General features: G+C 48.2%; 1 protein-coding gene and 4 non-coding genes across 5 annotated transcripts; all 5 read left to right on the forward strand.

Moving 5' to 3' along the window:
• The first annotated feature begins 547 nt into the window (after positions 1–547).
• On the forward strand, positions 548–8110 carry TBRG4 (transforming growth factor beta regulator 4). Its single transcript, XM_069959189.1, has 11 exons — positions 548–622; positions 2510–2982; positions 3097–3420; positions 3740–3911; positions 4240–4397; positions 4613–4723; positions 5072–5216; positions 5325–5573; positions 6483–6594; positions 7429–7543; positions 7823–8110. The coding sequence occupies exons 2-11, from the start codon at positions 2575–2577 to the stop codon at positions 7922–7924; spliced, it is 1896 nt and encodes a 631-aa protein (XP_069815290.1). The 5' UTR covers positions 548–622; positions 2510–2574; the 3' UTR covers positions 7925–8110.
• On the forward strand, positions 3936–4070 carry LOC138785045 (small nucleolar RNA SNORA5). Its single transcript, XR_011362029.1, has one exon. It is a non-coding gene; the product is annotated as a small nucleolar RNA SNORA5 (small nucleolar RNA).
• On the forward strand, positions 4425–4556 carry LOC138785049 (small nucleolar RNA SNORA5). The gene has a single exon (XR_011362032.1). It is a non-coding gene; the product is annotated as a small nucleolar RNA SNORA5 (small nucleolar RNA).
• On the forward strand, positions 4758–4891 carry LOC138785048 (small nucleolar RNA SNORA5). Its single transcript, XR_011362031.1, has one exon. It is a non-coding gene; the product is annotated as a small nucleolar RNA SNORA5 (small nucleolar RNA).
• On the forward strand, positions 5638–5770 carry LOC138785046 (small nucleolar RNA SNORA5). Its single transcript, XR_011362030.1, has one exon. It is a non-coding gene; the product is annotated as a small nucleolar RNA SNORA5 (small nucleolar RNA).
• Positions 8111–17139: the final 9029 nt, after the last annotated feature.

Genomic DNA, 17139 nt, shown 5'->3' on the forward strand with positions numbered 1-17139 from the left:
TAGGTCGGGTCTCTGCAGTCAGGTGGGTGTTGTCTCTGCAGTCAGGTGGGTGGGGTCTCTGCAGTCAGGTGGGTGGGGTCTCTGCAGTCAGGTAGGTGGGGTCTCTGCAGTCAGGTAGGTGGGGGCCAAGTGGTCAGGTAGGTGAGGGCCCAGCGGTCAGGTAGGTAAGGGCCCAGCGGTCAGGTGGGTGGGGTCTCTGCAGTCAGGTAGGTGGGGTCTCTGCAGTCAGGTAGGTGGGGGCCAAGTGGTCAGGTAGGTGAGGGCCCAGCGGTCAGGTAGGTAAGGGCCCAGCGGTCAGGTAGGTGGGGTCTCTGCAGTCAGGTAGGTGGGGTCTCTGCAGTCAGGTGGGTGGGGTCTCTGCAGTCAGGTGGGTGGGGTCTCTGCAGTCAGAGATAAAAAAAAAATATATTGCTGTAACAACCGGAGATGAAATTACCACAACACCCAGCTGCCAGAAATAAAAATGGCCGTCACTCACATGAACACGTTAGCGCTGGCGGCGGCCATGTTTGTGAGGTCTGAAGGTGAGGCCGGTGTCCTTTACCGGAAGTGACGCATACACCAGGCGCCGGCTTCCTCTTTTTGCTGTGGAGGTCAGAGCGTTGGATCGGCATGCGGCAAGGTAACCAGAGGAGAGGCCGGGGCGGGGGGCGAAGGGTCCCCCATATGCAGGGCCCAGATAGTGCGGGATGTCCGGGTCCCCCATATTCAGGGCCCAGATAGTGCGGGATGTCCGGGTCCCCCGTATTTAGGACCCCCATAGTGCAGAATGTTTCAGTATGCTCATATATAGAGCTCAGATAGTGCAGGATGTCGGGTTCTTCTTATATACAGGACCCCCTCCCCCATATACAAGACCCCCATATTGCAGGATATTAAGGTCTCCTCATAAATAGGACCCATATAGTGCAGGATACCAGTCCTCCCCCCTATAAACAGGACCCCTATAGTGCAATATATCAGGGTCTCCTCATATATAGGACCCATATAGTGCAGGATACCAGCCCCCCCCCCCCCCCCCCTCTATATACAGGGCCCCCATAGTGCAGGATATCAGGGTCTCCTCATATATAGGACCCATATAGTGCAGGATACCAGTCCTCCCCCCTATATACAGGGCCCCCATAGTGCAGGATATCAGGGTCTCCTCATATATAGGACCCATATAGTGCAGGATACCAGCCCCCCCCCCCCTCTATATACAGGGCCCCCATAGTGCAGGATATCAGGGTCTCCTCATATATAGGACCCATATAGTGCAGGATACCAGTCCCCCCCCCCTCTATATACAGGGCCCCCATAGTGCAGGATATCAGGGTCTCCTCATATATAGGACCCATATAGTGCAGGATACCAGCCCCCCCCCCCCCTCTATATACAGGGCCCCCATAGTGCAGGATATCAGGGTCTCCTCATATATAGGACCCATATAGTGCAGGATACCAGTCCTCCCCCCTATATACAGGACCTCTATAGTACAGGATATCAGGGTCTCCTCATATATAGGACCCATATAGTGCAGGATACCAGTCCTCCCCCTATATACAGGGCCCCCATATTGCAGGATATCTGGATCCTCCATTTACAGCATCCAATAATGCAGGATCTTGATCCCCACATATACAGGACCCCTATAGGGCAAGATGTCCGAATCCCCCATATGTAAGATGTGCGCAGTGCAGGATGTCTGGATCCCCCATAGTACAGGATGTCAGGGTCCCCCATATATAGGACCCCCATAGTGCAGGATGTCAGGGTCCCCCATATACAGGACCCCCATAGTGCAGGATGTCAGGGTCCCCCATATACAGGACCCCCATAGTGCAGGATGTCAGGGTCCCCCATATACAGGCCCCCCCATAGTGCAGGATGTCAGGGTCCCCCATATACAGGCCCCCCATAGTGCAGGATGTCAGGGTCCCCCATATACAGGACCCCCATAGTGCAGGATGTCAGGGTCCCCCATATACAGGACCCCCATAGTGCAGGATGTCAGGGTCCCCCATATACAGGACCCCCATAGTGCAGGATGTCAGGGTCCCCCATATACAGGACCCCCATAGTGCAGGATGTCAGGGTCCCCCATATACAGGACCCCCATAGTGCAGGATGTCAGGGTCCCCCATATACAGGACCCCCATAGTGCAGGATGTCAGGGTCCCCCATATACAGGACCCCCATAGTGCAGGATGTCAGGGTCCCCTATTTATACAGGACCCCTAAAGAGCAGGACATCATGATACATGTACAGGAACCCCTTATAAAGGGCCCTCATAGTGCAGGATGTCAGAATCCACCATATACAGGACTCCCATAGTCCATGGTTTCAGGATCCCCCCTTATATACAGGCCTCCCACAGTGCAGGATGTCATGTGCCTATGTAGAGGATTAGATGGCCGCCCTCCTCCTGCAGTCACATGTGTGGATCCTGAGCCCTCTTTGTATCTGCGATAGATGTTACACCACTAGTAGACTTTATACTTTTATTTTCACTATATTATCATCTAGAATGACACTGAAGAGACGTCCTCCTCGCTAGGGTTATGGTGAGGTGACCCGCACACCCTGAAGTCATGGCCGCACGTCTGATCCGGCGCTTCTCCCGTCTGCTAGCAGCATCATCCTCTATCCCGGCCTCCACTTGTTCCATCCCATCAGAATGTATCCGAGCCTGCCGGCACCACCCGCGGCCCCTGGCCTTGCCCCTGCACACATCTGCCCTCTGCAAGTACACGGACAATCTCCTGGCACTGAAGCAGAACGGGCCGCGGATGAATGGGCCGAACGAGAAGGATTTTCTGGCCATGATCCAGTCCATGTCGTCACCGGAGCCACTGCTGCAGATGTCCAGCGAGTACAGCAAGAACGGGAACAGGGCGGCTGCCATCATTAGTCAGATCGCCAAAGTGACCGAGACAAATAAGGCAGAAGTGGTGAACGACAAGAGGTTCATGGAACTACTGAGCGGGGTGAACAAACAGGTGAGGCCAGGGCCTAGTGGGGGTCATTACCTGCAAAAGTCCGGGACCTTCTAGTTGCGCTGCCTGAGGTCTGTGATGCATCACTTCATAAAAGCTTCTTTTTCCATCGTTCAGATACAGATGATATGGAACGTGCGGCTGATCAGCCTGCTGCGCGGTCTCTACGTGCTCGGCGTAGATGGGAAAAGCCATTACCTGCGATCTGTGGAGACTGAGGTACGGTGGCGCCTCAGGAAGTTTAGCATAGAGTTACTGGGGCGACTGGCACGGCTTATTGTTCCATACGCCCAGACGGAGGAGAGGAAAGCGCTGATGCAGGATCTGGCAAAGAGCGTGGAGCTCCGGTGGACGGAGGTGAAGGACACAAAGACGTTGGTGAACGTGATTTACAGCCTCAGCCAAGTATCCAGGACGCTGCTGGAGAGAATGGAGGATAAGGTAGTTTGCCCTGTCGCGTGTATCCTGGTGTCAGACTGCAGTGCATTATGGGCTGTCCGCTGTCAGGGCTGTGTCTGTCACTGGATCCCAGTTTATAGCCAGCAGAACTATGATCACTGCTCTGGAGGTGACAATAATTTATTTATAATAGTTTACTGCATTTCAACCAAACGATTATCGTTTAGATTCGAACGATTTAACGATAATCTGAACGATAATCGTCCGGTGAAATAGGGCCCTTACTGACATCCATGCTGTGTGTAACCGAAACTTTTGTCCTGTTTACTGCCTCAGTCAATGTGCCATTTTTTTTCTCTAGGTGCTTGAATATGCAGAACTCTTCACCCCTGAGGAGTCTCGCACCATCAACATGGCCCTGGCTGCCCAGAACTGTCGCTCTCTGCCCATACTGAGGGCACTTTCCTTCCACCTGGTACAGCGCAACAAAGAACTGGGCCCGTCCGTCATAGTAGATTTGGCATACGCCTACGGTAAGACTAGTAGAGTGATGGCATTGCAGCTTGGTCAAATTCAGGACCGCCCCACTCAGTGGTGACTCCTGGCCAATGGGCTGCTACAGAAACCTGTAGCTCATGGGCCTCATATTCTCCTACACAGAATATGGGGATAAAATTGTGCTACACACACCTAAACCTTACAAATCTGATGTGCTGGACCTGGCGCCTGCCTGATCGCTCTCTATAGATCCACAAATAGCTTAGGGTTTCCTACAGATCAGGAACAATGACACCCAGCATGCCTTGGGAGCCTGCTGCTGAATGTTTGATCACTTTCGTTGTTCATCTTTTCATCTTACAGCCAAGCTGAACTTCAGCCAACATCAGGTCTTATATAAGATGGCGTCTGACCTCCTGCCCAAGGTGTCGGAGCTGAGCGGTAAGGAGATGACTGGTTGTATGCGTTCCTTCTCCACCCTGAGGTTCTTCAACCTTCCGTTCTGCGAGGCCATTGCACAGGTATGTCCCTTCTGTTCCACAGTCGGTCTCACCCTTGTCAAATTCAGCAGTGCCTGCTCAGTGGCGCCTGCTGGCCAGGAAGGCTGCAACAGGAACAGGAGTCCATTAGCCCTGATTCCTCTATGTGGACATCTGGGATAAATGGCGCAGCTGACAGCTTGTTCCTCCTGTTCATGTGTGCAGTATAGTGAGGCTGAGATTACTGTGTTTTACAGGCCTGTCTAGAGAACAGCAGCTCACTGACCCCCACACAGCTCTCCAGCATCATCCTGTCGTTTGCCCATCTGAACTTCATGCCGAGTCAGCATGAGGAATTTTTCAGTATGGTAAGTGTGGATATGTTATATAACTGGTAATAGCCGCAGCCTGGTCAAATTCAGGACCGCCTGCTCAATGGTGACTCCTGGCCAATGGGCTGCTACAGAAACCTGTAGCTCATGGGCCTCACATTCTCCTACACAGAATATGGGGATATAATTGTGCTACACACACCTGACCATGTCACAGGATTCTCCACTGATTATATACACACAACTATTTCACAGTTACATATGGAATTATCTATGTAAAGTGGTGGGGTCACTGTGTACATACATTACATATCCTGTACTGATCCTGAGTTACATCCTGTATTATAGTCCAGAGCTGCATTCACTGTTCTGCTGTTCCCCCAGGTGGTGCAACGTCTGAGCACGGAGCTAGAGTCATTGAGCCCCCCAATGCTGGTGGACTTGGTGTGGGCATTGTGTGTCCTGCAGCTGGTCACCCCGGCTTTTCTTCAGAAGGCCCTGGAACCGCAGATCTACAACCAGTTCATGGGTAATCTTTCTCTTTATCATCAGACTTCCATAGAAGTTGATGGATGAGTTCTTGCTGCCGGTAGGCCTGCACTGTTATGTGATTTCCAGTATCTCTTGTATGTTACAGGTGGAGTCAACAACAAATCTTCAAACTACAGTCTAAAACTAACTCAGATCAATGCTGCGGCTCAGCTGGAGTGTCCGGAGTATCAGGGGCCTCTCCTCCCCCACAGCCTGCTCACTACCGTCACTCCTCCCGCTGCAGGCAGCAGTCTGTCTCCCCTCCAGAGTGACTTAAGGAATGTGCTGCGGGACGTCTTCCCGGACAAAGACACTTGTAACTTCAGTGTGAAGACTGTATACGGCCATCATATCGGTAAGAACGCTTCCGCCTGCAGGATGGCTTATTCTTTGTAGGGTTACTGTATTAAAACCAGCTTTGCAGCTTCGTCAAATTCAGGACCACCAGTGAAGTGGTGACTCCTGGCCAATGGGCTGCTACAGGATCTTGTAGTTCATGGGCCCCATGTTCTCTACAGTGGGATGTGGGGATATATTGTGCTACAGACACTGATGACATCCGAATGTGGCCATGTCACATGGGCAACTGTGCCCCCAGTCTGACTGCAAGATTCTGTAATCATGCTCTGTGGATCAAAGTGCTTAGACAGGGCTTAAAAATAAAGGAGAGGTCACCCACCTTCCCTGCCGCACTGACTGCTCATTCTGCTGCTCATCACTTACTGTATTGGCCTTGGCATCAGGAGCTGGTGCTGTGCTCCTGGTGCCAAGATGGTGCTGGGCTTGGTGACTTCCTTACCTAGACCGAGAGGTTGAGAGGAGCAGAATTGGGGATCAGTGGAGGGAATCTGGAACAGTCAGCCTGTTTTAAGCCTTTGTGATGAAGGTGTTAAAAAGGTATTATCATAAAAGGGATACCTAGCTCATGGGGTCCGGCTGTTGAGACTGCCACCAATCCCAAGAATGAATAAATAAAATAGCAGTACACATGTGGCCTGTGCATCATTCATTATCTGTGTTCTTCATGCATTCATTAATGGCACGTTTGACCTGTCAATATCGGTAGGAGGGGCCTCAGTAGTCCCACCCCCACCAATCAGTTGATTTTCTTTTGCTGTGGGTAAGGTATAACTTTTGGTTATGTTCCTTTTTAGGTCTATTGGAAATTATCTCACGGAGAATGTTTGTGTCTTTATCATTCTTTCTAATGCAAAAGTTGTAATTTTTTTTTATTTTTTTTTTCCCCCCCTCTGCTTTGGTTAAGATGCCGAATTTATTTTAGACTCTGAAAATAATCCATTAGCTTTAATAAATTTTACGGATCCCCACGTTCTGCACAACAATGGGATAAACGCCTTACCGGAGGGAGCGCGGAGGTGAGACCCTGAACTCTTATCTATACACCCTGTCGGGGCACATTAGTGTAATAGAGAGTGGTCCTGTGTCAGGACAGAGGAAACAAAAGAGTGAAGCCAGATTATCACCCATGCGCAACTTCTCTGCACGATCCCGCGATGCACAATTACATCTTTATTTAGTGATACATAATAACACAGACAGTATCAAAACCGACTTGGGCGTTCGTTTAAGACTGTTTGATGTTGTCCCTTGTTTTTTATGGATCTATAGACGAAGAAGAAATTTTGCAAGTACAGAGAGGTGCCTTAGTCTGGAAATCCTCGCTCGGTCTCTTGATTTTAGCAGACGCTGTGTAATGCTTACTGGAATAGGACGGCACACTGTAGTGGGGTGGTGCTCGTGGTCCCAGCGAATAGTAGAAGGATGATCCCGGCACTCACCAGTGCTTTAGTGTTCTTTTATTAAAGTATCACATTGTACAGGTACAAACAAGAGGACGCGGCGTTTCGGCTCGTGGCCTTCATCAGCTCATCTAACAGAAGTTTCTTACTAGTTTAAATGGACAAAACGGCGCCAAACACAAGGTGGAGCCACAGAGTGACGTCATCATGACATAGCATAACAATAACATAATAGTGCAATAGTAGGTAGCTGCAAAGAGAGGTGGGGTACAGTGAGGACGGGGTGTGTACGGGAGAGCCACGATGTCCCTGAAAGGAGAGGCCGTGTAGATGGTAGAGTCGCTGTATGTGAAGTGCGGTCGGCGCATGCGTGATGCTGCTTGAACTAGCTAGTGTGCAGATTGTTGCGATCCAGCACTATATAGGTGACACATTTCTTCTTCTTATCAGGTTCGCTGTGAAGAGCTGGGAATACTCCAACTTTTGTTTACGCAGTAAGGACTTGACAGGCGGGTTTGCACTGTGCCGAAGACACCTGCGGGCCGCTGGCTTCTTGGTAGTTGAGGTGGGTGCTAATTGATCAGACTAACTCCTGTGTAGAACTAAGCATCTGCTGCAGGGGGTGATTTTGCAGATACATTGTGTCAAACCAAACGTCAAAGTAGGTCCATCTTAAAGTGATCTGGTATTAGATCCCTTAGTTATTTCTATTGTATTTAGACTTGTGGCAATGCTGTATACTACATGACTCAGGATGATGTTTTACCTGTTTGTCTATCAATAACGTTTTGTCGTTGAGATTGGCCACTGTTTCACCTGCTTCTTTCTTTCTCTTCCTCTGCAGGTGCCTTTTTATGAGTGGCAAGAACTGAAGTCTGAGCGGCAAAAGTCGGCATTCCTGAAGGACCATATAAAGAAGGTGGTGGCTGAAGCAATGTCGGCGTAATGAGGAGGGTGGCATGTTGTACATGTGTATATTATTGTGCCCTCCTGGGCTGGACAGGCTGCACTGTTGTCCAGCTCGGGAGGGAATTTGCTGTTTTAGGATAATCTATATTTTAATGTGAGGGTTGCGACAATGGTGGTTAACTGGAGCGAGATTCTCAAATATAAAGCCTCATCCTCCATCGCATCGGTGTTGTGTGATTATTCTTTTTTGTATAGATAGATCAACCTCACTGGCAGATGCTGAAGTGATGTATTTCCCCGACTCTAGTAAGAGGATTTTGCTGCTTGTGTCACTGAAGGTCTGTATGAGGTCCTAAAAGTAGTTCAGGGGTGAGGGAATTCAAATGTAGCATATGAGCAGCTGCCTGCAGAACCTTGCACCTGGAAAAACATCTGTCAAACATGTAGAGAAAAGACCAGGCAACGGGCTTACACATGTAGAGTTGAGGCCTGATGGTCCCAATAAGTCTAATGGAATGAGTTGTCAGAAAAGAAGAGTTCTGTAGAGTGGCTAATGTCATCCATAAAGGGAAATTAAACTAGGTTGATGAAGTGTGTCTGACCGGACAGATGAAAGGTCGTGCGATACACCCCCTGGAAACCTGTCACTGTGTCTAGATGGTGTAGGGAGCATTCCTATAGGAAGAAAGGAACTCTACATAGAATTATCAAGACGTAGCCAGAGGAATGTTATGCTGAGAAGCCTGTATGGCTGAAGGAACAGACAAGTTACAAGGAGCTGAGGGGAGATGTTACATGGGCACCGTCACTTTAAAAAAAAAACATTTAATGTGATTAGACCCTGACCAATTGCTTGAACAAGTTTGGAGAAGTAAAGCTAAGCAAAGGTCTTGTAGTGGGATGGATTTCTACAGTATTCTCCAGCATGGTTATAACATCACGTATGGAGGCACTGCACAATCCCAGGTGCTAGTATTTGAGTAGTTTCCAAAACATATTGAATCAGAAAGCAGATGTAAGAATGAGTGGGTTATCCCTGGGAGGCAGATGCTACATGACATCTTTCAGAAGGAACTTTGCCCATTCCAGCGCTGCATGGTGTTCTGGTATCCCTTTACCTGAAAATCCTGGGGGAGGGAGGTGGGAGAATGTATGGGATGTTGAGCTGATCCGAGGTTATAACCAGATCATCCACTGCACAAACTAAAGCCTCAAGGGACCCTCACCTTGTTCCAGATGTTTTTGCGGAGAGAGTTGTAATTCCGGTAACATTGTTAATGGTAGTTTAAGTAGACTACTGTGGATACATTTTTCATCCCTCTGGCAAAGGTCTAGAGAAGAATTGATGGTTGCAGTTTTGGGATATTGTATAGGAGCACAGGCTTTTCTGATGGCCAGGGGCCAAACTATCAAGATCTAAAGATTCTCCAGTCCCAAAATATGGCATATAAGGAAAAGACTGTCCAATGGAGCAGATGAATTATTTGAAAGGGCAATCGTGCTGGGGTGTACAAAGTACTGTAAGAAGGACAACCTACTGAACAGATTGAGCGCAGCATCCAGAATGGCCTGATGGAAGGAGGACTTTTACAATGCTGTAATGAGCACCAGGGTTGGAGTTTTATGTCTGAATGAAAAATGGACAGAGGGAGTGCAGCTCTGGAGAGGAAGAAGCTATTTTCCAGGGAGGTGTAAATGATAGCAGGCTATGATGTTGTCCATGTAGGGTAGGACACAAATCCTCCCAGACTGGAGATTTGGCATAAATGTGAGGGGAACCATGAGGAGCTGTGGCCAACCTGAGAGAAGAGCTATAAACTGAGTTGTGGCTGAAGCACAAAACAGAGAGAGTGCTGGTGGATGAACATGTGCTATCCTGAAACTTGTTAAAAACCATCAGTAATTGCAGAAAATCAAGCTAGTCCCAAGAGATGGCTGTCAGCAATAAAAAGACTTCTCTGTGTGCTTGGAGGCTGGACTGGGTGCCAGTGCTTTGAGCCAAAAAAATGGCACATCAGCTTCTAATAACAACGGAGTATACCAGCGCTCAGAGAAGAGAAGCCTTGCTGGAATACTTTCCTGAAGAGGATAAGTAGTCAGATGTAACCATTACATTCTGGAAACAGACAACATCTGGTCTTTAAACACCAACGACTCAATGTTAGACCAAGCTGGTGACTTAGCACTCCAGGTCCACTTCTTTTGCATGGAGTATAATCTGTCTGACTTCTTCCAGTCTGAGCAGGCTTTATCAAATAACAAGTGGATAGGATAAAAGGGAGGAGGGTGATCCAGTGGAGGTTCCAGGGGCCTTGGTCTGCCATCAAGTGTGCAAAAAAAACGGATCTGGTCCTTTTCTGCATTCTTCCTCTAGGACTGACGATAATTGCTTGATGTAATAGTGCGTTTACGCAGAGATATATCTGACAGATCTTTGAAGCAAAAGCCAGGAACAGACTATATACAGGGAACAGGTCATAGGTCATAAAGGTAAGGCTGAGATTTTCATAACCATTTCTGGCTTTGGCTTCAAAAATCTGTCAGATAAACCTCTGTGTAAACGCACCATAACGATGCCTGTTAAAAGACCACAATAGCCTGACATGCACGATGACGGCTGATTGTGGTCTTTCAACAGATTGAAAAATGACGACAATGAAGGTCTGTTGCCCGTCACTCAACCCATCAGCGGCAGCAGCAGACCGCCGCTGACTTCAATGAACCATCTGGACAATGTAAGGATCGTCCTGGCAGCCCCTCCCAAAGCTCCCTTCGCCCCCCACTTCCCGATTTTTTCCGCTTACTGTCTGTGCATGTAATAGCAGGGAACAAAGAGGAGGTGAGCACTGACCTGGCAGATCGGCGCTCGCTTTCTCCTATAGATCGTGCTGTGTAGTTCGGCTTTTACTGTTGATGCCGACAGCCTCCTGGGAAGGAAGTGGTCAATGAGAGCTCAGGTGGACCTAGAGAAACTCAGCTGTTCCTAGGGACAAGGATCATGCTCAGGACCACATACGGTATTCTCAGAGACAAGTGTTCAGAGGAGATCAAACCACCAAGAACAAGGAAACACTGGGGACCAGGTGGATGGTATTGTGGGGCTCGATACAGTACAAAGGAAGCTGTTCTAGGCTGGTCGTACCATAACGCTGAAAAATGTTCTGATGGGCTTCAAGAAAGGCTCATAAGAGCTATGGGTCTGATGACAGGTTAGTATCACCAGGGTAGTTGCAATACCATCAGTAATGCTGTTCCCCCAATCCTACCTGAGGATCCTATGAGGTGGATCATAGAAGCCTGATCGATGCCGCCATAGGAATTGTAAGTCCCTTCTAGGACTCCAGGATTTCCTTTAGGATGTTGTAGTCTGCTACCCAGTGCATCAGTGGCCTAAATATACTGGTGCCAGACCACATGATAGTGCACTGCTACTGGGGATGAGTACAGACTAGTGAGACTGACCAGCTCCAGGTTCACCATACATGTATAGGATACATAGGAGCAGTGAACAATTGTCAAATAGGTTGTGTGATCGTATATGGTGCAAATGATTGGTTAAATGAGGATCACATTGACTGCCTTTGTGGTTCTAAAGCTGCTCTTGCAAGCCATGCTACTAGCTGTGTGCATGCTTACTGCATTTAGCATTGGCAAGTCCGGGTGCAACCCACAATTATTGGTAAATTGCCAGGGCTGATGCTGCGTTTACACAAAGCAAAAATTCGCCCAATTGAAGCAACGATTTGGGTTTTTTTAACAATCAGCGTTTAGAAGAATAAATTGTTAGAAAAATCGTTATTGCAATCGTTTTTAAGATCGCTTAAGCCCATCTTTCACATAGGGTGAATCTTTGAAAGACTGTTTACACGAAGCGATCTGCGAATTTTTAGCAAACGACGATTTGAGAACATGTTGAAAGATCAAAATGAAAGATTTCTTGCTCTGTCACTTGATCGTTTGCTGTGTTTACACGGAACGATTATTGCTCAAATGCGATCGTTATTGCGAAAATTTGAACAATAATTGCTCCGTGTAAAGTCAAAATTTACTCACCGAGTCCGTAGGCAGCACAGGTACATAATGGGTTAACTCAGTTTCCTCATCCTGCCAGGCAGAAGGAACAACATGTTTAAATGATTAAAGTAATTAACAATTAAGTGAGCCCTATAAGAGGCCCCAGAGACCACACAATAGCGTGTTTATTTTGCAGCAATAACAAAATTTATTAGGGCGGGATGCTGTGCTGCCTACGGAACAAATTTCGGTGAGTAAATTTTGACTTTTTATTTCGTCCTACGGCAGCAAAGCAACATAATGGGAAAGCAAAGCAATAGAAACTAAAGGGGGGGGGGAATTAACTAGAGGACGCCAATTGCAGCACTTTTCTGCCAAAGGACACTCTACTGTTAGAGATGACATCCATCTTGTAGTGTCTCACAAAGGTCGATGGCGAAGACCACGTAGCAGCATGGCAGATCTGGTCCAATGACACCTGGGCTAGCTCAGCCCATGACGTTGAGGTAGATCGGGTAGAATGTGCCTTAATACCCGATGGTAGAGGCTGATCTTGATGAAGGTAACATTCAGCTATGGTGTCTTTAATCCATCGAGATAGTGATGCCTTTGAGGCAGTTTTTCCCTTGTTAGGGCCCTGAAACTGGATGAAGAGAGAATCTGAAGATCTGAACTCGCTGGTACGATCTAAGCAAGTCAGAACCGCTCTTTTGACATCTAACAGATGCAGCTTCTCTTCTGACCCTTGAGGATTTTCACAAAGTGAAGGTAGGATGATCTCTTGATTGATATTATCCACTGATGTGACCTTGGGTAAGAAGCCTGGTCTGGTGTGTAGGATAAGACCTTCTTGATTGACCAAGAGATAAGGCTCTTTGTGAGAGAGGGCTTGGATCTCTCCCACCCTTTTTGCCGAGACAATTGCCACTAAGAAAAAATATTTTACTGACGCTTCTTGCAAAGGCTCAAAGGGAGCAGATGATAGAGCTTCTAACACCAGTGCTAGGTCCCAGGAGGCTACAGGACTTTTTACCGGTGGTCTAAGATTCTTGATGGCTTTAAAGAATCTGCGCGTAAGAGGCTGATTCGAGAATTTGCCTTCATAAAGATAGTTGATAGCAGAGAAGTGTACTTCGAGTGTGTTGAACTTCAACCCTTTAGCATAGCCGAGTTGCAAGAATTTAAGTACATCTGGAAGCACCGGGTCTGCGATGTCGTGTTGAGTACACCAAGCCTTGAAGATTTTGGAAATCCTGTCATACACTTTAATAGTGGCAGGTTTTCTGGATGATTCCAAGATATCAATTACATCACTTGCAAAGCCTCTGCGTCAAAGATGTCCTGTGAGACTCCAGACTCTGAGATGCAACTGCTGTGGGGCTGGATGAAGCAGACCGTTCTGGGATAGCAGGTCCGGGCGAAGAGGAATCTCTTTGTAAGAGCCCCTCGATAGCTCTAACACGAGTGGAAACCATGCCCTCCTGGGCCAAAAGGGGATAATTGCCACCGCTCTGGCCCGGTATTCCTGTATCTTCCTGAGCACCCTGGGTATAAGAGGAAGGGGAGGAAAAACATAAATTAGCTGACTGCTCCTACTGAAGGATAGGCCGTCCAGCCAGTCCGGAGCATCCGATTTGTAGATCGAGCAGAATTTGTCTACCCTCCTGTTCTTCCTCATTGCCATGACATCTATATCTGGCATGCCGAACCTCTTTGTGACCCAATAGAATGCTTCTGTATGAAGACTCCATTCTGCTTGAAGCACTTGATGCCTGCTCAGCCAGTCCGCCGTCACATTCAGATCCCCCTTGATGTGAATCGCTCTGATCTCCCGAAGATGATCCTCCGCCCAGTACATAAGCTGTTGGCATTCTTCCATCATTGCCGGGGACCAGGTTCCGCCCATTTTGTTTATGTAGAAGACCGTCGCGAGGTTGTCGGACTGGATCAGGATACTCTTCTGATGGACCAGGGATGAGAAGTGGCGAAGAGCCAGATAAACTGCCCTCAGCTCCTTCAGGTTGGAAGAACTTCGAGCCTCCTGGACTGACCATCTCTGCTGAACCCAATGGGTCTCCACATGAGCACCCCAACCTGATTTGGACGCATCTGTTGTGACCACGAGTTGGGGAGCACTGGACAGCGACCTCCCGCAACAGATTTTGTTGTCTCGCAACCACCAAAGAAGGTCTTGTCTGCACCGTCTGGAGAGGGACAGAGAGTGATCTAGTCCTGACTGGAGGTGGTTCCACTGTGATAGAATTTCGGATTGGAGCAACCTGATATGAGACCTGGCCCATGGCACCGCTTCCAGAGAGGCAGTCATCAACTCTAGGACTCTCATCCCTGCCCTGATGGAATTCTGGGGACTGGATAGAAGAAACTGGACTTCTGAAGCCAAATTCTTTGCTCTGTCTTCCGTCAGAAAAAGCTTCATTGCTGTCGAATTGATGACGAACCCCAGGAACTTGCAAGAGTTTGATGGAACCAGATTAGACTTCTCCTCGTTGATGATGAAACCATGGCTCTGAAGCATATTCACTGTGGCCTGAATATAGAGAAGCAGCATCTCCTGAGAGGACGCTTTGATGAACCAGTCATCCAGGTAAGGTACTATGAAAATGCCTTGCAATCTTAGGGCTGCTGCTAGTACCACGATGATCTTGGAAAATACCCTTGGGGCGGTGGAGAGGCCAAAGGGTAGGCAAGTGAACTGTAGGTGGAGAATCTTTTTCCCTTGAAGGATCGCTACTCTGAGAAACCTGCGGTGAGATCTGAGTATAGGGATGTGCAGGTATGCATCCTTTAAATCGAGTGTGGCGGCAAAGTCGTCTTTCTGGATGATTGTAAGGACTGATCTGATGTTCTCCATCTTGAAATGCCTGCAGTGTATAAACTTGTTTAGGAAGGACAGATCTATCACAAGGCGCCAGCTTCCTTCTTTCTTTGGAACGCCAAAAATCCTTGAGTACACGCCAGTACCCCTTTGGTGGAGAGGAACTCGTTCCAAGGCCCCTTTGTCTGTGAATTCTTGCAAGAGGCTCAGAAGATGAGGCTTTTCTGCATTTAGAAAAAATGAGGTAGGAGGGGGGCGAGCAAATTCTATGGCGTATCCCCTTGAAACGACTGATCTGACCCAGTTGTCTGTGGTGGTATTGAGCCAAGCATAGGCAAAAGCGGAGAGCCTGGCTCCTACTGGGTGAGTTGAAGGCCTGGCGTCATGCCTTCTGATCTTTATTGTCCGAGAAATGCTTTTTCTTATAGTTTGTGGCATTGGAGTCTCTCTTTGGTTTGTAACCTCCTTGACTCCTTTGTGGCAAGGTTCTTCTACCCGCTGGTGACCTACGGGTCTGCCTACGAAAGGGCCGAAAACGTTTATGAGGTTTGTAAGTGTAAGGAAAGTCTGATCTTTTCCAATTGAGGCCCGAACATACTTTCTGGCTGAAAGGGTAATGAGCAGAAATGGTTCTTAGAAGAAACATCCCCGGACCACTCCTTGATCCAGACAGCTCTCCTTGCAGTTGTAGACATGGCCATTGTCTTGGAGATGAGCTTGAGAGAGTCCAGAGGAAAATCTGCAAGAAAATCAGAAGCTTTTTTAATGTCAGGGATATCTTTCAAAAGATCCTCTCTTGGTACCCCCGAAGCAATGTCTTTAGATAACTGACTGATCCAGACTCGTAAGGCTCTTGCCACAGGTACTGTAGCCATGGCTGCTTTGGCATTTAGAACGGCTGTGGAGTAGATGCGTTTTAATGATGCTTCCACCCTTCTGTCTAGTGGTTCTTTCAGAAGAGAGGACTCTTCCATGGGGAACACCGATTTTTTTGCTTAAGCGAGTCACTGCCAAGTCCACTTTTGGCGGATTTTCCCATTCAGCAGAACACTTGGGATCCAGTTTATAGACAGCTTTAAAGCGGGCGCTGGCTTCAGATTTTTTATCTGGCTTAGCCCAGTCTAATTCCATAAACTCCTTTAACAAATTATGTGATGGCAAGACACGGTGTGGAGTACTCGGAAAATAGAAGAGACTTTCTCTTTTCGGTAACCCTTTAGATGAGGGTTCACCTTCAATGGTGTTTTTACAGACTTTATTAGGGAGCTAGCATCATCTTTCTTAAAGAGAAAATAATCTTCTGGAGCCCCGGCGTCAGAATCTGAAGAGGAGACTACTTCTCCTTCAGACAACAGTCTCACATCCGAATCAGATGAAGAGGATGGTCTTCTTTCTGTCTTACGTTTCTTTGCAGATTTAGAAGTGGACGCTTCATCAAAAACATCATAAATCTTAGATTTGAACCATCCAAAGAAATTCTGGGCCTCAGTTTGGAAGACAGAACCTCCTCCGGGGCATGGTACAGGCATTACATATATTAGAAGTGGCATCATCAGGCAATGGCTGGTCACAGTTGGAGCACATTCTGTGCTTGGACTTGCTTCTCTTTTTGCCTGAATGATTCCTGGAAGACATCTGCAAAGAGAGATAGATACAAGAAAAATGCGGCATAATAACTAAACAGTGATAGGGTCAAACAATTCCCTGGCAGCTCAATACCTTACTCCTAACAGAGAGTGCTCCCGGCAGAGTGCTGGCAGAGGCAGCCGCCCGCCAGCACAGTTAAATAGAAATGCCGCCGCCCGGGAAAACACTCTAGCGCACGCGCAGACCGGAGGCCGATCGCGCATGCGCAGTACCTGGAGTGACGTAGCTGACCAATCCGGAAGCCTCAGGTACCGGGATCCTGCCCTTCCTGTACTCCGTGGCACGCCGAAACCGGAAGAGAACTGGTGGAGAAGATGGCGGTGCATAATCCCTTGCAGCATGGTCGAACGCCGGGAGTCAGCTTGAAATTAACTCCCACCGGCGGACCGCACAGCGGAAGTCGGCGGACAGCCGCAAACAGAGCCACTGCGCCTCCCCGTACACTAGGCAGCCGCTGGGACCTCGACTGAACAGGTAAACCTGACAGGAGAGCGGGGGATGACAGGCTTTCTCAGGATCCTGAACGGCACTGTCGCTGCTAAATACATCAAAAAAGGAGAGGGACGCTCCTTTCCCTTCTGCCTGCAGAAAAAACAAAACAGGCTATTGTGTGGTCTCTGGGGCCTCTTATAGGGCTCACTTAATTGTTAATTACTTTAATCATTTAAATATGTTGTTCCTTCTGCCTGGCAGGATGAGGAAACTGAGTTAACCCATCATGTACCTGTGCTGCCGTAGGACGAAATAAAAAGGCA

This window comes from Dendropsophus ebraccatus, chromosome 2 (assembly GCF_027789765.1).
Source record: "Dendropsophus ebraccatus isolate aDenEbr1 chromosome 2, aDenEbr1.pat, whole genome shotgun sequence".
In the NCBI taxonomy this organism is placed as follows: domain Eukaryota; kingdom Metazoa; phylum Chordata; class Amphibia; order Anura; family Hylidae; genus Dendropsophus; species Dendropsophus ebraccatus.